At 54.5% G+C, this 15,888-nt stretch overlaps 1 protein-coding gene across 1 annotated transcript in view; it reads right to left on the minus strand.

The window, feature by feature from the left end:
• Positions 1–1,334: 1,334 nt before the first annotated feature.
• Positions 1,335–15,888, minus strand: part of IGF2R (insulin like growth factor 2 receptor) — a 96,027-nt gene continuing 81,473 nt past the window's right edge. The window contains exons 40-48 of the mRNA XM_074368050.1: positions 15,399–15,633; positions 14,553–14,689; positions 12,125–12,239; positions 11,165–11,311; positions 10,460–10,647; positions 7,205–7,391; positions 4,787–4,939; positions 3,829–3,898; positions 1,335–3,110 (exon numbers count right to left, since the gene is read on the minus strand). Of these exons, the coding sequence (XP_074224151.1) occupies positions 2,712–3,110; positions 3,829–3,898; positions 4,787–4,939; positions 7,205–7,391; positions 10,460–10,647; positions 11,165–11,311; positions 12,125–12,239; positions 14,553–14,689; positions 15,399–15,633 (1,631 nt within the window). The 3' untranslated portion in view covers positions 1,335–2,711. The remainder of the gene's footprint in view (positions 3,111–3,828; positions 3,899–4,786; positions 4,940–7,204; positions 7,392–10,459; positions 10,648–11,164; positions 11,312–12,124; positions 12,240–14,552; positions 14,690–15,398; positions 15,634–15,888) is intronic.

The raw sequence follows: 15,888 nt of genomic DNA on the forward strand, positions 1-15,888 counted from the left end.
CCCCCAATGCACACTATCCCCTTGTGACCTGACCCCTAGGAAGGGAGGTAAGACTTCCATGCCCATCAGTTCTTGAACTCATCCCAAAGTATTTCTTCAAATTGGCCATGGTGGTGACCGACCTCCCAAAGGAATCGTGATCAGTATAGGTGTCAGCAGTTGGTGAACTGGATTCAACCATGTTTGAAATGTTCTGGGTGACAGCTGGGTGTCCTCTCTCCCATGGATTTCCCTGGCCTGGGGTTTGCCTAGACCATCCTTACCCTCCACTGATCCCATTTCTCCACCATTCAATGGACAGTCTCAAAAAAAAAGCTTAAATTTGATTAAAAGGAAACTAAATTAGGGTTGTACTCTCTTTGATAAAATCATTTCTTTTAAAAGAGTGTAACTCCTATCTGCTATCAGGGAGTGTTTTCCTAAACTACCTGTGATAATGGCTGGTGTGGACGGTCACCCTGTTTGCAGGGGCTTAGGGGTAGAGATTACCCAGGTTCTTAGGGAAGGAGCCTAAGCAAAGGCCTCGCACGTGTGATCAACCCCCCTCCCTCTGTGGCCAGAACGAGTGGGCCGGGCAGGTGGCCCACAGGGCAGACGGAGAACTTCCCTGCCATTAAGTTTACCAACAGGGCCAGCAAGTGCCCACAGTCAGAGAGGGCCTCATGTCTTAGCAGGAAGGGAGTGGCTTGGAGACTGGACCCCTGGACACAGTGTCTGAGGAACAGCAACACTGGGGTCACAAAGTAAACCTTTGTAAGACCCCAGAGTGTCTGTCTCAGGAGAGGTGTTGTAAAATCCTTAAAAAAAAAAAAAAAAAGTTACTCCAATTGGATAATCAGAAAATGAGGAGGAGGGAAGGGTGTCGACGCCGAGAAGTCTAGTCTGACGCTGGGGTAACTTCTGCTCCGCCCACTCTCATGCTAATGTCTAAGACGTTCTCATTCCTGGTCAGCAGTTTCAGACGGATGATCAAATTTGTGCAAGACAACCCCCCCTCCAACGCAGGTCAGACTGGGCCACACCCTGGGGTGCTTTATGGTATCGTGGGATCTGCGCTCACGGCGGCTGTTTTGGTAAAAATACCCTGAGGTCTGCTTTCTCGGAAGGAGGAAGAAATCCAGATGAAGCTGAGAAGCCCTCGTGGGCCTTGAGGGCACACTGCACGCGAGGAGACCCCAGATAGAAAGCCAAGGGGCCGTGCAGGGAGGGTCCGTGCACACCAGGCGGGGACGGGATGTCCCTGCAACGTAACGGGAGGCACAGGGAAGTGGCCGGACTTGGCTGCTGAGTCAGCAGCTTCTCACTCTCACAGGGAAAAAGCATTAACACCCAGGTAATAATTTATCTTTTATTCAAATTGTTGAATACTTTATATTACAGTAAATTTGATTGAAAAAATGAGGAAAGAAATCAATTTTTAAAAATACACTCATGTTTAAATCAAATAAGCCCGCCAAACGGAACACAAACCAAGGAACCCTACAGGCTGGTTTGCTTCCCACGATATGAATACCATTGAGTCTATATACAATTCTATAATGCAAGGAAAGTCGTTCACTAAACACTTCAAGAAAGGAGCCTGCAGCCGGGGAGGGCGGCGTTCCCGCCCCCTGTCCTGCAGACCCAAGGCTGACCTCGGCCGCCCCCCAAGAAGGAATCCAAGTGCAACGCCAGGGCGAAACACTGGCCCAGCGGCTTTCACGCAATTTCCGTAAGTCACGCACTGTGCAAATTAAGGCTTCTTATAGGTCGAATGGTTGAGAAACGCTTTTTCTTAAAAAAGCACAGTAAAGGTGGTATCATGAGAACCTGAAGAGGTGAGACCTACACCCCAGATCTGGAAAAAGGTTATTTCCTCTGACATCTCAGCTCCATTCTCTCTCTCTCACACTCACACACACACACACACACATATCAATCTTTGGGTGGGTTGTCTGACTTCACCAGCTGACGAAAGAAATACTGATAAATGTGATCTGTGCACCTAGGATTGAAGACGTCATGCAAAAAGCTGCAGCCATTACTGACTAGAGGCAGAGAGCGGGCGGACCCTCCAAAGCCCAGGCACTGGGACCCCACGCATGTGTGTGGGCACATGCGACCCCTTACAAGACAGGGAGCAAAAGGGGAAAGAGAGAGAATGGCCTATTCTAACTGAGGATACATCGTGGACCAGTTCAAAATCTCGTATGAAACCATCCAAGTGCCCCAACAGCTTCCCCTTTGACCAGGGGTGGACAGGTACGTATGTTACCCGACTACCGGCAGGAAAAAACTGTTGGTTTTTTTTTTCCACAAACCTGAGTAATTGTCAAAGTCAATAAATAGGAGGAGAGAATTAAATGCTAAAATATAATGGTCAAATACCCTACAGGGCCTAAAGCAGCAAGGGTTTTTCTCCAGCACAGCCCTCTGTCCCGAGACCCGTGTGGCCCGGGCGCATGCCAGGAGGCACTCTACGCGAGGACATGGGACAAAACCTGGGGCCTGGCCCCGCCCTCCGGCAGCTGGAGCCATGCCTCCTTCCCATGCCGGCAAACCACCCCGGAGAGTGGTGCAGGCCGCCTCCCCCTCTCCTCCACCACGCAAACCCTTCCCTTTTGAAACAGTTTTTGTTAAAGGCAAAAATGACAGAAGCGTCACGGAGCTGAAGTCTTATTTGGTTGGAGGTGCCGCTGGTGCCGCCGAGCCCGCCCCGCAGGCACGGGGGCCTAGATGTGCAGGAGGTCCTCGTCACTGTCGTCGTGGAAGGAGTTCACCGGCTTCTGCGTGGCCCGGGGCCGCCCGCTCCTGGCCGGCTCCCCCCGCACCAGCCCCACCCTGTCGTCCGCTCTCTCCCGGAGCACCTTCCTCTGTGGGGGTCTCATCGGGAGCACGCCGTCGGCCCCGGCCCCTCTGCCCAAGTGCACCTTCACCTCCGGGATGGTCAGGACCTCGTCCTCGCTGTCCTGCTCGTCCCCGTGCAGGGAGCTGAGGGCCTCGGCCTTCACGGACTTGGTGGTGATGTGGCCGTTCTCCTGACCCTCCTTCCCGGGCCTTGGCGCCGGCGCCTGGATCTCCTCCATCAGCCACTCTGTCTCGTTCTCATCCGCCTCCTCCTCCTTGTTCACCTGCCGGGACACACAGAGACTCCGTTCAGCTCCTCTGCCCCCTCCCTCCAGGACCCACCCAGAGTCAGGGACCCTCCTCCCTGCCCGCCACAGCCACCATGTTCCCAGGTCCCGGGTCCCCCACCAGGGAGAGGAAGCTGAGGGCTGGCAGCTCCTGCTGAGACCCGACTGAGGCAGATGGGGTCATGGGGGCAGGAAGGCGGGCCGGCGACAGGTCGGCCGTGACCCCTCAGGTGCCCTCAGGTGGCGGGCAGAGGTCATGCGGCAGGAGCCACACGGAAGACATGTGGATGAGTCCGGTAGGAGGAAACCTTTCAGAAAGCAGTCTGGCAGTTCCTGTCAAGAGCCACAAGTGTGTTCCTGCCCTCTGGCCTAAATAATGCTGCTTCTTGGGAAATCTACCTAAAGGGAATCATCCAAATGCCAGATGCACAAAAATGTTCACTACCATGTTTTTTTTGGTAGAACAGCCAAAAAAGTAGAAGTAACCTAAACACTGAACGCCCTAAGGAAATCAGCTGTGACCACAAGAAAAACTGGAAGATGAAAGGATAAAATGTACATTCATGTCAAGAGCAAAGAATGATGCTTCCCCTTTGTCTATTTCAAACTGGTGGAGCTGACGGTCTCCTGGTCGTCACTGACCAGCACTGTAACAGCAGCTCGACAGTGTGCGCGTGTGCACACGTGTGTGCGTGTGCGTTGGGGGCACAGTTACCTTCGAGTATTTGTAGGACACATTCACGCTCCTTCTGCAGCAGTTGGTGAGCTTGCTTATCACCGTCTCCCTGAAAGGAGACCTTGGTTACTCCGGGGGGAGCCCCTCACCCCCCAGCACTCCCAGCTGGAAACCAGTTCAGCCAAAAGGCTTTGGAATCTGACAGAAGTGGATTCAAATCCTTGCTCCATGTCTTCGTGGTGTCCCAAGGACCAGAGTGAGTTATGTGTGGATGTGACGCACCCACACCTCCCACCACCCCAGGGCCGCACTGAGATTCCTGGGCTGAGGGACAGACCCAAGTCCAGCTCACTCCCAGACCTTCCGCCCCAACCCTATGTCCCTCTGACGGCCTCTCAGGGTCGGGATGGCGAGGCCAGACCTTCCTACCCACCTGCTGCCTGCCTCTGGCTCACTGGGCAGATGACAGGCAACAGGGAGCCCCCGAGCTGACCCAGCCTCTGCCCTCAGGACAGGGCTGACCACACACAGATCCTGGGCCTCATTCATAGGTGATGTGAAATCCATCGGACAGTCAGACTGCCCGGGAATGACAAGTCCATTCACCAGCAAAGGGAAGCCAAGGGGTGGTGTTGCACCCGGCACACAGCAGGCACCTAACAAATGCCCCCTTTTTCAACGGCAGGGGATCAGCTGATCAGAAAGAAGCCTCCTCGTTAACAGGGTTTAACTCTTTGTCCATCTGTGGACACACGCAGAGCAATGTCCTGGGAATGGGCAGGCCAGGCTGAGGCCCACAGAGCATCTGCCATGTGACCTGAGAGGGTCCACGGCCCTGGCCAGACACCTCATCACCTCATCACGGGAACACAGATTACAAAACACAGTTTAAGAGACCGCTTCCAAAGTCTTCATCTAGAACTTCATGACTCTGATGGCTCAGGTTTCAAATGTGAAGCACCGGCCTGTCCCCCTCAACCCGCTTCCCTCTCCTTACCGTCGCTCCTTTTTGTAAAGCAGCAGGGTGAGCAGACAGCCAGTGAGCGCCACCAGCAGCAGGCTGAGGACCGCCCCGACGGCCTGGCTCCTCTCCGAGAGCCCCTTGTGCTCCTGCGTGTCCTCCCCGTCGTCCTCGTTGTCAAAGCCCACCCTGCAGGGAAGGCACGTCACTCAGCCACGCCAAAGCCACCACCCCAGCAAGGCCCAGCTCGGGCAGTGGTTCTGACTCTGCAAACCCCGCACAGCAGGACCAGATCCCACCAATACGGAGAACTCAGCAGCGGACGAACTCCTCTGACAATGAGATTAAGGTGGGGGGATCGGAACACTCAGGCCTCGTGAACTCTTGTCACCGAGGAAATGAGAGAAGCCCAGCGTGGGGAGTGCAGCCCCCCCCCAGTCCTCGCTCATCTGCCGCGGGGCTCTGAGGGCACAGACGCAAAAGCTCAGGGAAATGCTGGCTGCACCGGTCTCCCAGGACCACTGCTCCCTTCTCTGGGAAGAAGCCGTGATCGCAGCCGAGGACTCATCCTGGGACACAGCCTCAGTGCTCCCGGGGGTGAGGAAACACGGGTGGGACACCACTGGGCACAGCACAGACCCCTGTCCCCATCCAGTGCTGGTAAATCCAAGGACAGAGGGTCGGGGACAAACACAGCAGCCACTCAGTCAGCAAAGGTCCCACAATCCCCACCCACGTGTGGGGAGAAGCAGCGCACCTCCACGTGGAGCACTCAAGAGAAGCACTGAAAATACCTAACACAAAACCAAAAACACCCTGACTGACCGTTTCCGCGCAGAGCCAGACGTCTGTGTAACGACTTGCACTTCTGCCCTTTCTGGCCCTCGCTCATTCCGGGCCAGCATGTCGGCGGTAACAGGACCAGAACAGAAAGTGTGCCCCATCCCGAGAAGGCGAGAGCAGCGACAAGAAAGATCTGGACGCTTTGGGATAAGACAGGGGAACTCAAGAGGCCACGTGTGCAACGTGAAGGTGCTATTAATTCAGAAAAGTATTTAATTCAAATAATGGGGTCAGAGTGCAACCTGACGGCTTGGTCACATATGGATGATGGCTCTGATCAAAATTCAGTTTAAGCCAATCTTCTTCCGATACACCCGTTAGATAAGAAACAACAGGACAGGACGGGCTCACACCTCGTGCTCTGCACACTGCAGGCAGGGCTGGCTCTCCGCAGACGCGGCACCGCGGAGCCAGCCCGGCCTCTCAGGAAGCCCCGAGGCGCGGCCCATGTTCAGAGGTCAGAGATGTTCATTCTGTTCTATGTGTGTTTCAGTTCCTATTTTTGGTTTCTTCTGTGAGCCATAAATTATTTAGAAGTGCGTTTTAGTTCCCAAATATATTTCTAATTTTCTGTTCATTTCTTCCTATTGGTTCCCAATTGCACAGTGTACGTCGTTTATACAGCACCAATGTGTAAATCTGTTGAGACCTGCCTTACGTCCATATTCCTAAAAAAAGTTTTGCCCTAAATTTTCCAGAAACATGGATGTAAAGCAAGTGAATTTAAGATCAAAAAGGTGTGACCTACAACCTCCCCACTCTGTCCCCACTCTGCTTTCTGCCTGAGTCCAACATCCCTCACCCAGGAAATGAAGGAAACGATTATACGACAAAGATTCATTTTTCTTCTGAACTTGAAGTGTTAGGACAGAGAATGAAAAACCTCTGTAAGACAGTGGCCTGGGTAACAGAAAGAAAAGCAGTCCAGAGAAAAGCAGTTCACGGCATTTTGTTCCAGGCAGGGTCGTCTATGAGTGACAGCCCAGCGGGCCGAGAGCAAAGCTGCAGACGTGAGGGGACGCCCACGTAGGCCGCAGTCACCTCGCTCCCCCCAGGAGTCCTCGGTGCAAAACCGTGTCCCCTCACTTTCCAGGGAAACCTGGCCCCCAAGATGTCCAAGATCTGCATAACAAGCTTTTCATTCACTCAAATGTAGAAAGCAAGTCACTCGAGTTAACGTGAGATTTACCACACTAATCTGCACCAAAACACAAAGAAAAGATGCACTGGGAACACAAAGATGAGACACAGCACCTGCCTCCCAGGAGCCCAGGGGAAAAGTCAGCTGGGAAAAATGTGCAAGGAAAGTGTGGAGGCGCTCGGGGCTCGGGGCTCGGGGCAAGAAAGCGGCGGGTGGTGATGACGGGGCAGGGCCAGGAAGGGCAGGACGCTGACAGCCAGTGAAGCTGGGTTTACCTCTATCTCCTCCTCTGTTTTTTGTTCATGCCAGAATATTTCCACAATAAAACTCCAGGGGAAAAAAACACACATAAACTTATACTTATAAAACTTAGGTTTTGAGAGAGGAGGTGAGGGTACAGTTGGTACTTGTCCATCGAAGGAGGAAAGTACCCGACCGCAAGCTCCTGCCCAGGCCAGGACCCCACTTACCCCAGAGGACACACGGCAGAGGTGTACCAGGAGAAGAGGTACTGGCAGTCTGCAGTCTCGTGGCTGAACTCGGGGATCCCGTCCTTCACCAGTGGGTCGCAGTGGAAGAAGATGGTGGACGAGACAGACTTTGTCTTATCCTTCCCACATTTGGAGGATGAGGCAAACACCACATCCAGATCGCCATCTGTCAGAAAGGCAGGCGCACACACATCACCATTACCACCGTGTTTCAACAGTGGGACAGGCTCATCTCTTCAGAGTCTGCAAACAGTTTGCAGAGACTCAGACATAAGGCTGCATCATTAAACGCTCCAGATGAGCTCTCCACAGGCCACTCGACACATTAGGAGCCCCAGCCCTAATTCAGGATGTGGGAAAGGCTTGTACCACGCGCCAAACGATGCCTGGCCTTTGTCCTCAGCTAACAATGTGAGGCGGAGTAGGGGCTGGCCAGCATATCAGCCTACCTAGAGACCGAGGTTGGCCACGCAGGCAACCAACCAGTCAACCAACCAATCAATCCATCAACCAGCCAACCAGCCAACCAGTCAGCCAGCCGACACCAACAGATCAATCAGCCAAACCCAATAAAACCCCAGACACCGAGGCACGGGTGGGCTTCCGCAGCTGGTTCCTGAGCTTCTGTGCATGTCGTCGCACATCCATGCTGGGTAAATAGTGCATCCTGACTGTGGAGGGAGAAGACAGCAGCTGGCTCCCCCGGGACATCACCCTCTGCGCTGCTTCCACCAGCTGGTTTTAATCTCTATCCTTTCACTGTAATAAACTGTGTGCATGGCTGCAAGGGCTCTCAGGGAGCTCTGAGCGCTCAGGGAGCTCTGGTGGATTATCAAACCTGAGGTGGGGATGGGAGTTGTCAGAAGTGAGAGGGCCTTGTGTGGACAACCTCGGAATTGGCTCAAACTCCTCAAGGGCAGACACGGCTGGAGCACCGGGCAGCGAGGTGTGGAGGCCCCAGCTGTGTGGGCTGGGCTTGGGAAGGCCCCACTGTCCTCACCCGTAACTGGCTGTGACCTGAGCAGCTGTCCCACAGGCTGGAATGTGAGCTAGCTTAGGGCCAAGGTGGCAGCTCCATGTCTCGACCAGAGACAGGGCTTCGTGGTCTCCTGCCCTTGCCCTCACGAGCAATTGTGCCTCACACAGAGTTAACAGTGCATTTCTTACTGAAACGTTAAGAAAGGTCTCGAAACCACCTACTTTCTGGGGCTGGTACATGAAGGGAGTGAAAAGGTCCAAAAGGGATTTTATTAACCGAGAATAAATAAATACGCACTCACGCCTGTGTGCACGTGCGCGCACACGCACACACACACACACACACACACACACACACACTAAAGTTCGGAGCCACAGGAGGCTGATGAGATGGGGCCTTACAGACATGAAGGTTCTCACTCGTAACCAGACCCCCTACCAGCGCTGTGCTGTGGAGCCTGACCACTGCTGCAGCCACACAGCAGCAGTGACCCTGGATTTGAGGACAGGGGCTTTGCAGAGAAGGGGACACTGAGCTGAGTGAGTTTGGCAGGAGGAGGAGGGTGGGTGGGCCGAGGCCAGCAGAATGGCCTGCACAGAGGGGACATGAAGCCTGCGGGAGCTCGTGAATCATCTGGGTGTGTCTGCAGCACCAGCCGCTAATAAAACAAGTTTTCTGAAATCTTCCAGGGCTTTCCTTCTCTGCATCATAGGGAACCGTAAGAGGCTTTTAAAGCAGTCCTTCAGTCAGTCAACAAACATTTGCCAAGCACTTACTACGGGGCCAGGCCCAGAGGACAGCACCTCAAGAGAAGGCCCAACCCAGCCAGTGTGCGACTCCAGCATCTGACTCGGAATTACTGGCAAAGCAGAGAAGGCGAGTGGGCTGACTCCATGACGAGGACACATGACAGTGAGTCAGGCTGACCCGGCAGGTCTCTGCCAGGCCCCATGGCCCCATACATGGGCACAGAAACTTCCAGGCTACACCTATTTGGGGAGCGGCTGCCCCTCCGCCCAGGGAATCTCTCAGCAGCCCCTTTTACATCAGTCGGCTGGTTTTGTAAACTCATTTAACTTTTAAAAAAGCGAGTTCATTCACCTGGTTTACAAATCAAATCAAATTTGTTTAAACCAAAAACACACAAGTGGCCTCCTGGAAATATTCTTCCAAGGTCAAAAAGGAATTAGGGAAGAAGCAGATGAAAGAAAGAGACACAAACTTGCAGTTGCAAAACACGTGTGCCACGGGACGGAGCGCAGTGTGGGGAATGCGGGCAATGCCCGTGCGATACCTCCGTGCGGTGACAGGCAGCGGGACTTACCATGGTGACCGTTTAGAAATGCAGAGAAATACTGTATCACCGTGTTGTCCAACAGGAACTAACACAGTGTTGTAGCTCCATTATACTTCAAAAATCAACAAACTCACAGAAGAAGACATCAGACTGATGGTTCCCAGAGGTGGGGGGAGGAGGAACTGGGTGAAGTTACAAGATAAATCAGCACCAGGGATGTCATGTGCCACATGCTAAACATCAGTATTAACACTGCGGTATGCTGTTGAGCGTAAATCCGAAGAGTTCTCACCACAAGAGAAACAATTTTTTTCCCTCTATTTCTTTAATTTTCTATCTATGACGATGAATGTTCACTAAGCTTGTTGTGGTTATTTCATGATGTAAATCAGTCAAATAATTATGCTGGGCACTCTAAACTTACACAGTGCTGAATGTCACTTCTATCTCAGTAAAACTGGAATTTAAAAAAAAAGAACTGGGATTAAAAAAAAAAAAAAAAAAGGACCACAGCCCCATTAGTGCAGCGTGATGGCTTCCTACACACCCACCCAAATCCCTAGGTCAGCTCCTTCCCATCCTTCCTACAAATGTGAAGTCTCCTATCTTCCTGTAAGAACACCTGCAGTTTCAAAATAAACACACATCCTGACTAAAACCGAATGGAAGGCGATTCCGGACGTGCACACCGTGCCCCACCTCCGCCCCACCTCTCCACCTCTGCTTTGGCCCAGGTCTGTCCGGTTTGTCTATGAGGTGAAGCTGAACCGCAGTGAAATGCTCGGGTCCCACACGCGCCGCTTGGCCCGTCTGACGAGGCCCACGTGACAGACGCAGGGTCAGACCAGGGCTTCTGTGTGAAAATCGACCTGAGGTTTCAACTCAGGGGCGTTTGTTTATGAAGATGCTGAAGTTCCTTCCAGGAGGTTAAATGTGGGGCGTTCGCGGAGAGAATTACCTTGAACGTAGTACTTGGTTCTGTCGGAAGTTCCGACTTTCCGGCTGAAGTGCCGGTCGTTGGGCTTCACCTGACAGATGTTGGCCCCGGAGCACGCCGGGTTGGAGGAGCCCGTGATGGAGGACAGCTGGATCTCGTACAGGTACTTGTCCCCATTCGTTCTCATGTCCCCAGAGGCACTGAATCGCCTGGATACATGGAAAAGGCTGTGGTGACTCCACAGTCCTTAGAGAAAGCCCTCTATCACCTGGACCCAGAGCCCCGGGGACGGGGCAGGGCTGTGGGACGCTGGCCCCAGCTCCTTTCCCAGCCGGGAAGGGGCCGAGGGCACCATCTTACTGCCCCACCTTCCGCGCTCGGAGCCTCACGCGCCGCCCGGCACGGCCCCGGACCCCGAGACCACCCCTCAGTGACACTGTGGAGAAACGAAGTCTTCTTCCTCGTGCCAGTGAGCCCGGAAGGTTCCAGCTCCGAACCCTGGGCTTATCATGAAGTGAGGGAGGAGGGGCGGCTTTATTTTTACACTCAAGACAATTCACCATCATTAGTGTCAGTGGTGGAGTCATGCTGTCCTCCTGTCTGAGTAAAAGCTGACAATTACCTGGAAAGGTGACTGAAACATACGGGCCTATTTACCTCGCAGCCCCCGGCCAGGGGGGGGACCTGAGTGAGGGGCAGCACTCGAACGGGAAACTTTCCACTTACTTGAAATAAATGTCCCCGAGGCTGAAGCTCCGGCCATTGGCAGGGTTGGTGATGGTGCCGTTAACCATCTGCACCTCCTGCGGCTTCACGGCGCAGGCAGCCCGCGACTCCCAGCTCAAGTAGTAGGTGCAGCTGTTGATGTCAAACCTGCAGGGTGCACACGGGCCTGGTCACGGCCACCGACCCGACGGCCCCCACTGCCCATGCCTCTGCCCAGCGAGGGACAGGCCGCCCCGGCGGGCAGGGCTGCTCTACCGGCCCATCTCAGCACCAGCACCGGGAAGGCGACCCTCCGGCACACCCGCGACGTGACTACGGAGGCAAGTCACCTATTTTTAAAATGTAGGAACTAAACATCTAAAAGCTGGGAAAATGTGCACGGAGACTTTTGAATGTTTACTTTACAAGCTCCTCAGACTCCTAGCTTGATTCGCTCTCCGACAGCGCCTGGGTCTCCCTCCTTCCAAGCCCAGCTTCTGGGAGGAATTGGTTTGCTCGCGAACAGCGGCTCATGTGCTGTCTGTGTTGGCAGAACGCCTTCCTCCCGCACCAGACTTGGAGCTGCCTAGAGATTCCCAGTTTAATCCAAGAACATCCCAGGTGCTGCCCTACCTGCTCGTGGGTCCCAGACAGGATGCCTGAACAGCTGGCCTTGGGTGGCACCAGTCAGTGCCCTCTTGGTTATAAAGTGGCATTCAAAGACGGAGCCAGTTAAAGCCTGCTTTAGTCTAGTACGTGTGTCCCAGCCTCCATGCAGAGACTCCTCCTTGGGCAGGGCAGCCCTGGCCCCACTCAGGCCCTAAGTCTCAGCAGACAGGCCCTCTCCCGACTGTGGAACCCAAGAACCCTCCCTGCTGCCCACACACTCCCAACCCCACAAGTGGAAGCCATAGGGAGAAACTGTGACGGGGTCCCGGCCCGCCCTGGGCACAGCTCCCCCAGGGACCCCTACACCCTCACCGCGTGAACGAAGGCCGGCCCACTGTTTTGGCACAGGTCAGCTCGATGACAGTGGATGCTGTCTTGTTTTCACCGCACTGATGGCCCTTCGAGTAAGTCACGACGACTCTGTCATCTGAAACACAGGTGATTGAACTGACATCATTTCCACTGCCTCCCAGGAACCTCGATGTCAAAGTCAAAACCTACATTAAGGACAAACATTTGTCTCTCTGGAGACTCACTGCCTGGGTTATCAGCACTGCCAAGCCTGGTGATGGCGCTGGGCCCACATCACTACCTGCACGGCCAGAGGAGACCCGGGTTCAAGTCCCAGCCCCGCTCCCTGCGCTCACCAGTTCCACAACTGGGCTGCTGACTTTGGGGCTATCTCCTCACTTGGGCAACAGGAAGACTCCCCCAAAGTGAGCGGCTTCGGGGCTGGAAGGGGGATGCCCTCAGAGCGCGTGCGTGGAGCCAGACCCAAGTACCTGCAGCAGCTACCATCACTGCCCCAGCTCTGGGCCACCTCTGTGTACTTTTGGGTGCCTTCCCCACCACCCTCGTATCCAAGCCTCCCAGTAACAACAGCGCAGGTGCCAGACCTCCGCCTGACAAAGTGAAAAGCCAGATGGGGTAGTTCTGGATTTCTCAGATCTCCTGGCTCCACACGGAGCTCTCTCTGCCCCTGGAGATGAAGAAGGTAAAAGCAGAAGCTGAGGCCCCGAGCCTCCAGAGTCTAAGAAAAGTGGGGACATGCTTTCAGTTGCACGTCTCACAGGGGCCAGAGTGGCAAGCCGGCCAACTCTGCTGCTGCTGCCAGCTTCTCCCAGTGGCCACCAAGAGCTGTCCCAGGGGGCCCGAGCCCACGCAGCTCGGCAGACAGATGGTGGCTCCAGGGGCCCGCATGGGGCGGTCCTCAAGGGGAGCACACCCTCCAGCCCAACTCTCACACATCCAACCTCTGTCCTTCAAGGCAGGGGATGCGAAGGGAGGCGAGGTACCAGCTGCCCAGGGGACCTCCAGGGCACGGCCAAGGTGCAGGGAACCAGGGAACCACTCAAAGGGAGGTGAGACGTGAGGCCCAGCTGCTTTGGGTGAATTTGTTTTACCTATTGGGCTGTGTGTGAAATTTTGGAAGAAACAGTTTCACAGCTTTAAGGAGAAATTCTTAAATGGCTGGAATATGGAGCCAACAAGCACAGGTCTTGATGGCAGAGTGCCCCCGACAGCAGACAGGCAACACACTCAACCTTCCCTGCCTCAGTTATTCCACCTGTGAAACGGACTCAATGCCTACCCGGCTGCTGCTAAGGACCACACACATACACAAATGTACAAAGCATGGCTGTTATACAGGACTATTAGTTCCTGGGACAAGAGTCCATCTCTTCATCCCACGAGGCAACATGCCCTAACTGAACACGGCGGCCATGGTGACTGTCCTTAGACGGCTGCCCTGTAAGGACCTCAGAGTAACACCCCACCCGCTGTGTCGGGAAACAGGGGGTTTTACTAGCTAACCTGGTGAGGCTTCAATGTTGCTTTACCAGTTGGCTGTGGGAAACCGAGGGAGAGTCAGGTCAAATATCCAAACACAAGTATGAGACGGCTGGGACAGAGCCACCCTCGGGCCATGATGCACCCTCCAGGAGCAGGTGGGACCATCTCCGACAGAGGGCGAGCCAGGCTGGAGGTCTGGCCACCCACCCCCTCAGGGCAACTAGCCTTCAGTTCCAACTTGCAGGGTTTTTCTTAAGGGTGACAGTGGCTCCCTCAGAATCCCCTTCCTCCATTTCCACAGCTCGAGCAGATGTAATCTCCCTGTGGTTTAATCAGGACAACTCAGGGACCCCTACACTAGCCTAACAGGCAGAGTGAGTGTTTCTCCTTTCCTGCCCTCTGACACACCCCGACTGTTCCAAAACCAGGAGAGCCCCACTCTTCCTTTACATAGTGAACTGTTCACTCAACAACCAACTGCAAGATAAATTTTCTATTAAAACTACTCAAAAAAGCTTCATTATTTATCTCCAAATTATTAAGACCCTACAAAAACATCCTCCTGAATTGTCTTTACCAGGTTCTGTCACCGTTTGACTTTCCAGAATAAATGCTCGCACGTGTCTACGGAGACTCAGACACAACCCACAGCTGGAGCAGATTCCGAGGGACCCTGAACATTCCACCCTCCTCCTGGGCACAGGTACCTTCCCGAGATCCCCGAGCCCTCTGGACACACAAGCTGTGATCTGCCGCCTCAAAGCATCCGGGGCAGAACTTACTTTAATGTTCTGGGAGGTGCCAAATGCCAGAGAAAGAGTCACTGAGAGTGCCGTCCAAGGTTTCAACCAAGCCAGAGCTGACCCTCCCGGTCACATGAGGACACCCTCAGCTTCCCAACTCAGAAGCGGCACCTGTGACCACGTGACAAGGATCCAGGCCTTACCTATGACATCCAGCTTCTGTGTGTGAACAAGGCCCAAGACCTGGACCTCACCCGAGGGGCTCTTTCTGCAAACACTGGCTCTGTCGGCGCAGTCGAGGGGCCCCTTATAGATCTTCTGACACAAGTTGATGAAGTAGCTGTGGAAGGACACAGACAGAGCAATGGTCAGTGTCCGTCCCGACACATACGGGGCAGCTCTACCCACCCCTCCGGAAGAAGTCATCGTTCCAACAGCCACAGACTCCGTCACACCTTTGGACGCAGCACTGTAACAGATCTCCTGAGAAACAAAGGCCCAAGAGGGGCTACTGCAGAAGAAGGGAGCGTGTGTGCCCCCCGGGCACACGGGGGGGACCCTGAGTGTAGTGGCTTTAGAAGAAGGAGGGCTTTCGAGTCAGGACAGGCAGCAGCTCAAACCCTGGCGAGTTGTTACCTGACTCGAGGTTACCGAGGTCCTCCAGGGCCACGCTGCCCTCTGCAGGGAGGACGGAAGGACCTCAGAGCCCCCGGCCGAGGGCCCTACACACAGAGCCGTCAGTGTAACTGACCAACCTCGGGCCAGCGCGGCCAAAGGAGTTTGTGCGGCAGTGCTGAGAAAGTCAACACGCCTCCCACACGCCCAGCCCCGGACAGCCGCCCTCACAGATGCAGACCCAATCGACACTAATTCATCAGGCCGACGGCCGATCAGCCGCTTCCTCTGCTTCCAAACCACCTGCCGGACGCCAGGCCTGAGACTCGTGGCCGCCCCACCTTCAGAGCCTGAGCTGAAGCAGCTGCCCCATCAGGAACGGCACGCTCCTGCCTCCCGAGAGTGGGGCGAGGCGGGCGGGGGCAGGTACTCACGAGGCCCTGTCGTGGACGAAGAACCAGGACCCAGTGAGGGAGGACAGGAGCCGCAGGTCATAGGTTTTGTGCTTCTGCACAAACTTGCACTCCATCTTCTTCGGGGGGCAGACAACTTTTGTTCTCCACTCGAACGTCACCTCACACCCTCGAACTTCACTGAAAACTTGTGGCCTCCCCACATCAGCATCCTCGTCACACTTGAAGATGATGGCCGACGTCCGGTGGCTGTTTGCTGGGGACACAGGAGAAGTGTCAGACCGCAGCCTGTCTCCCCCCTGCTGCGCTAGCACCTAGGGGCTCTGTCCATTCCCAGCCACTCCCCACGCTGCGCTGGCCACCTCTTGTTTTGTTCCTTTCACGTGTATCTTAAGCCTAAATAGACCTGGTTCCCCCAGTTCTTAATTCTGCAACACCAGCACAACTCCTTGTAGACGGGCATTCAGTATTTGATTAATACAGGAATGACAGCAAAAAATAAACAGTAATG

This window comes from Camelus bactrianus, chromosome 8, assembly GCF_048773025.1.
Source record: "Camelus bactrianus isolate YW-2024 breed Bactrian camel chromosome 8, ASM4877302v1, whole genome shotgun sequence".
Taxonomy (NCBI): domain Eukaryota; kingdom Metazoa; phylum Chordata; class Mammalia; order Artiodactyla; family Camelidae; genus Camelus; species Camelus bactrianus.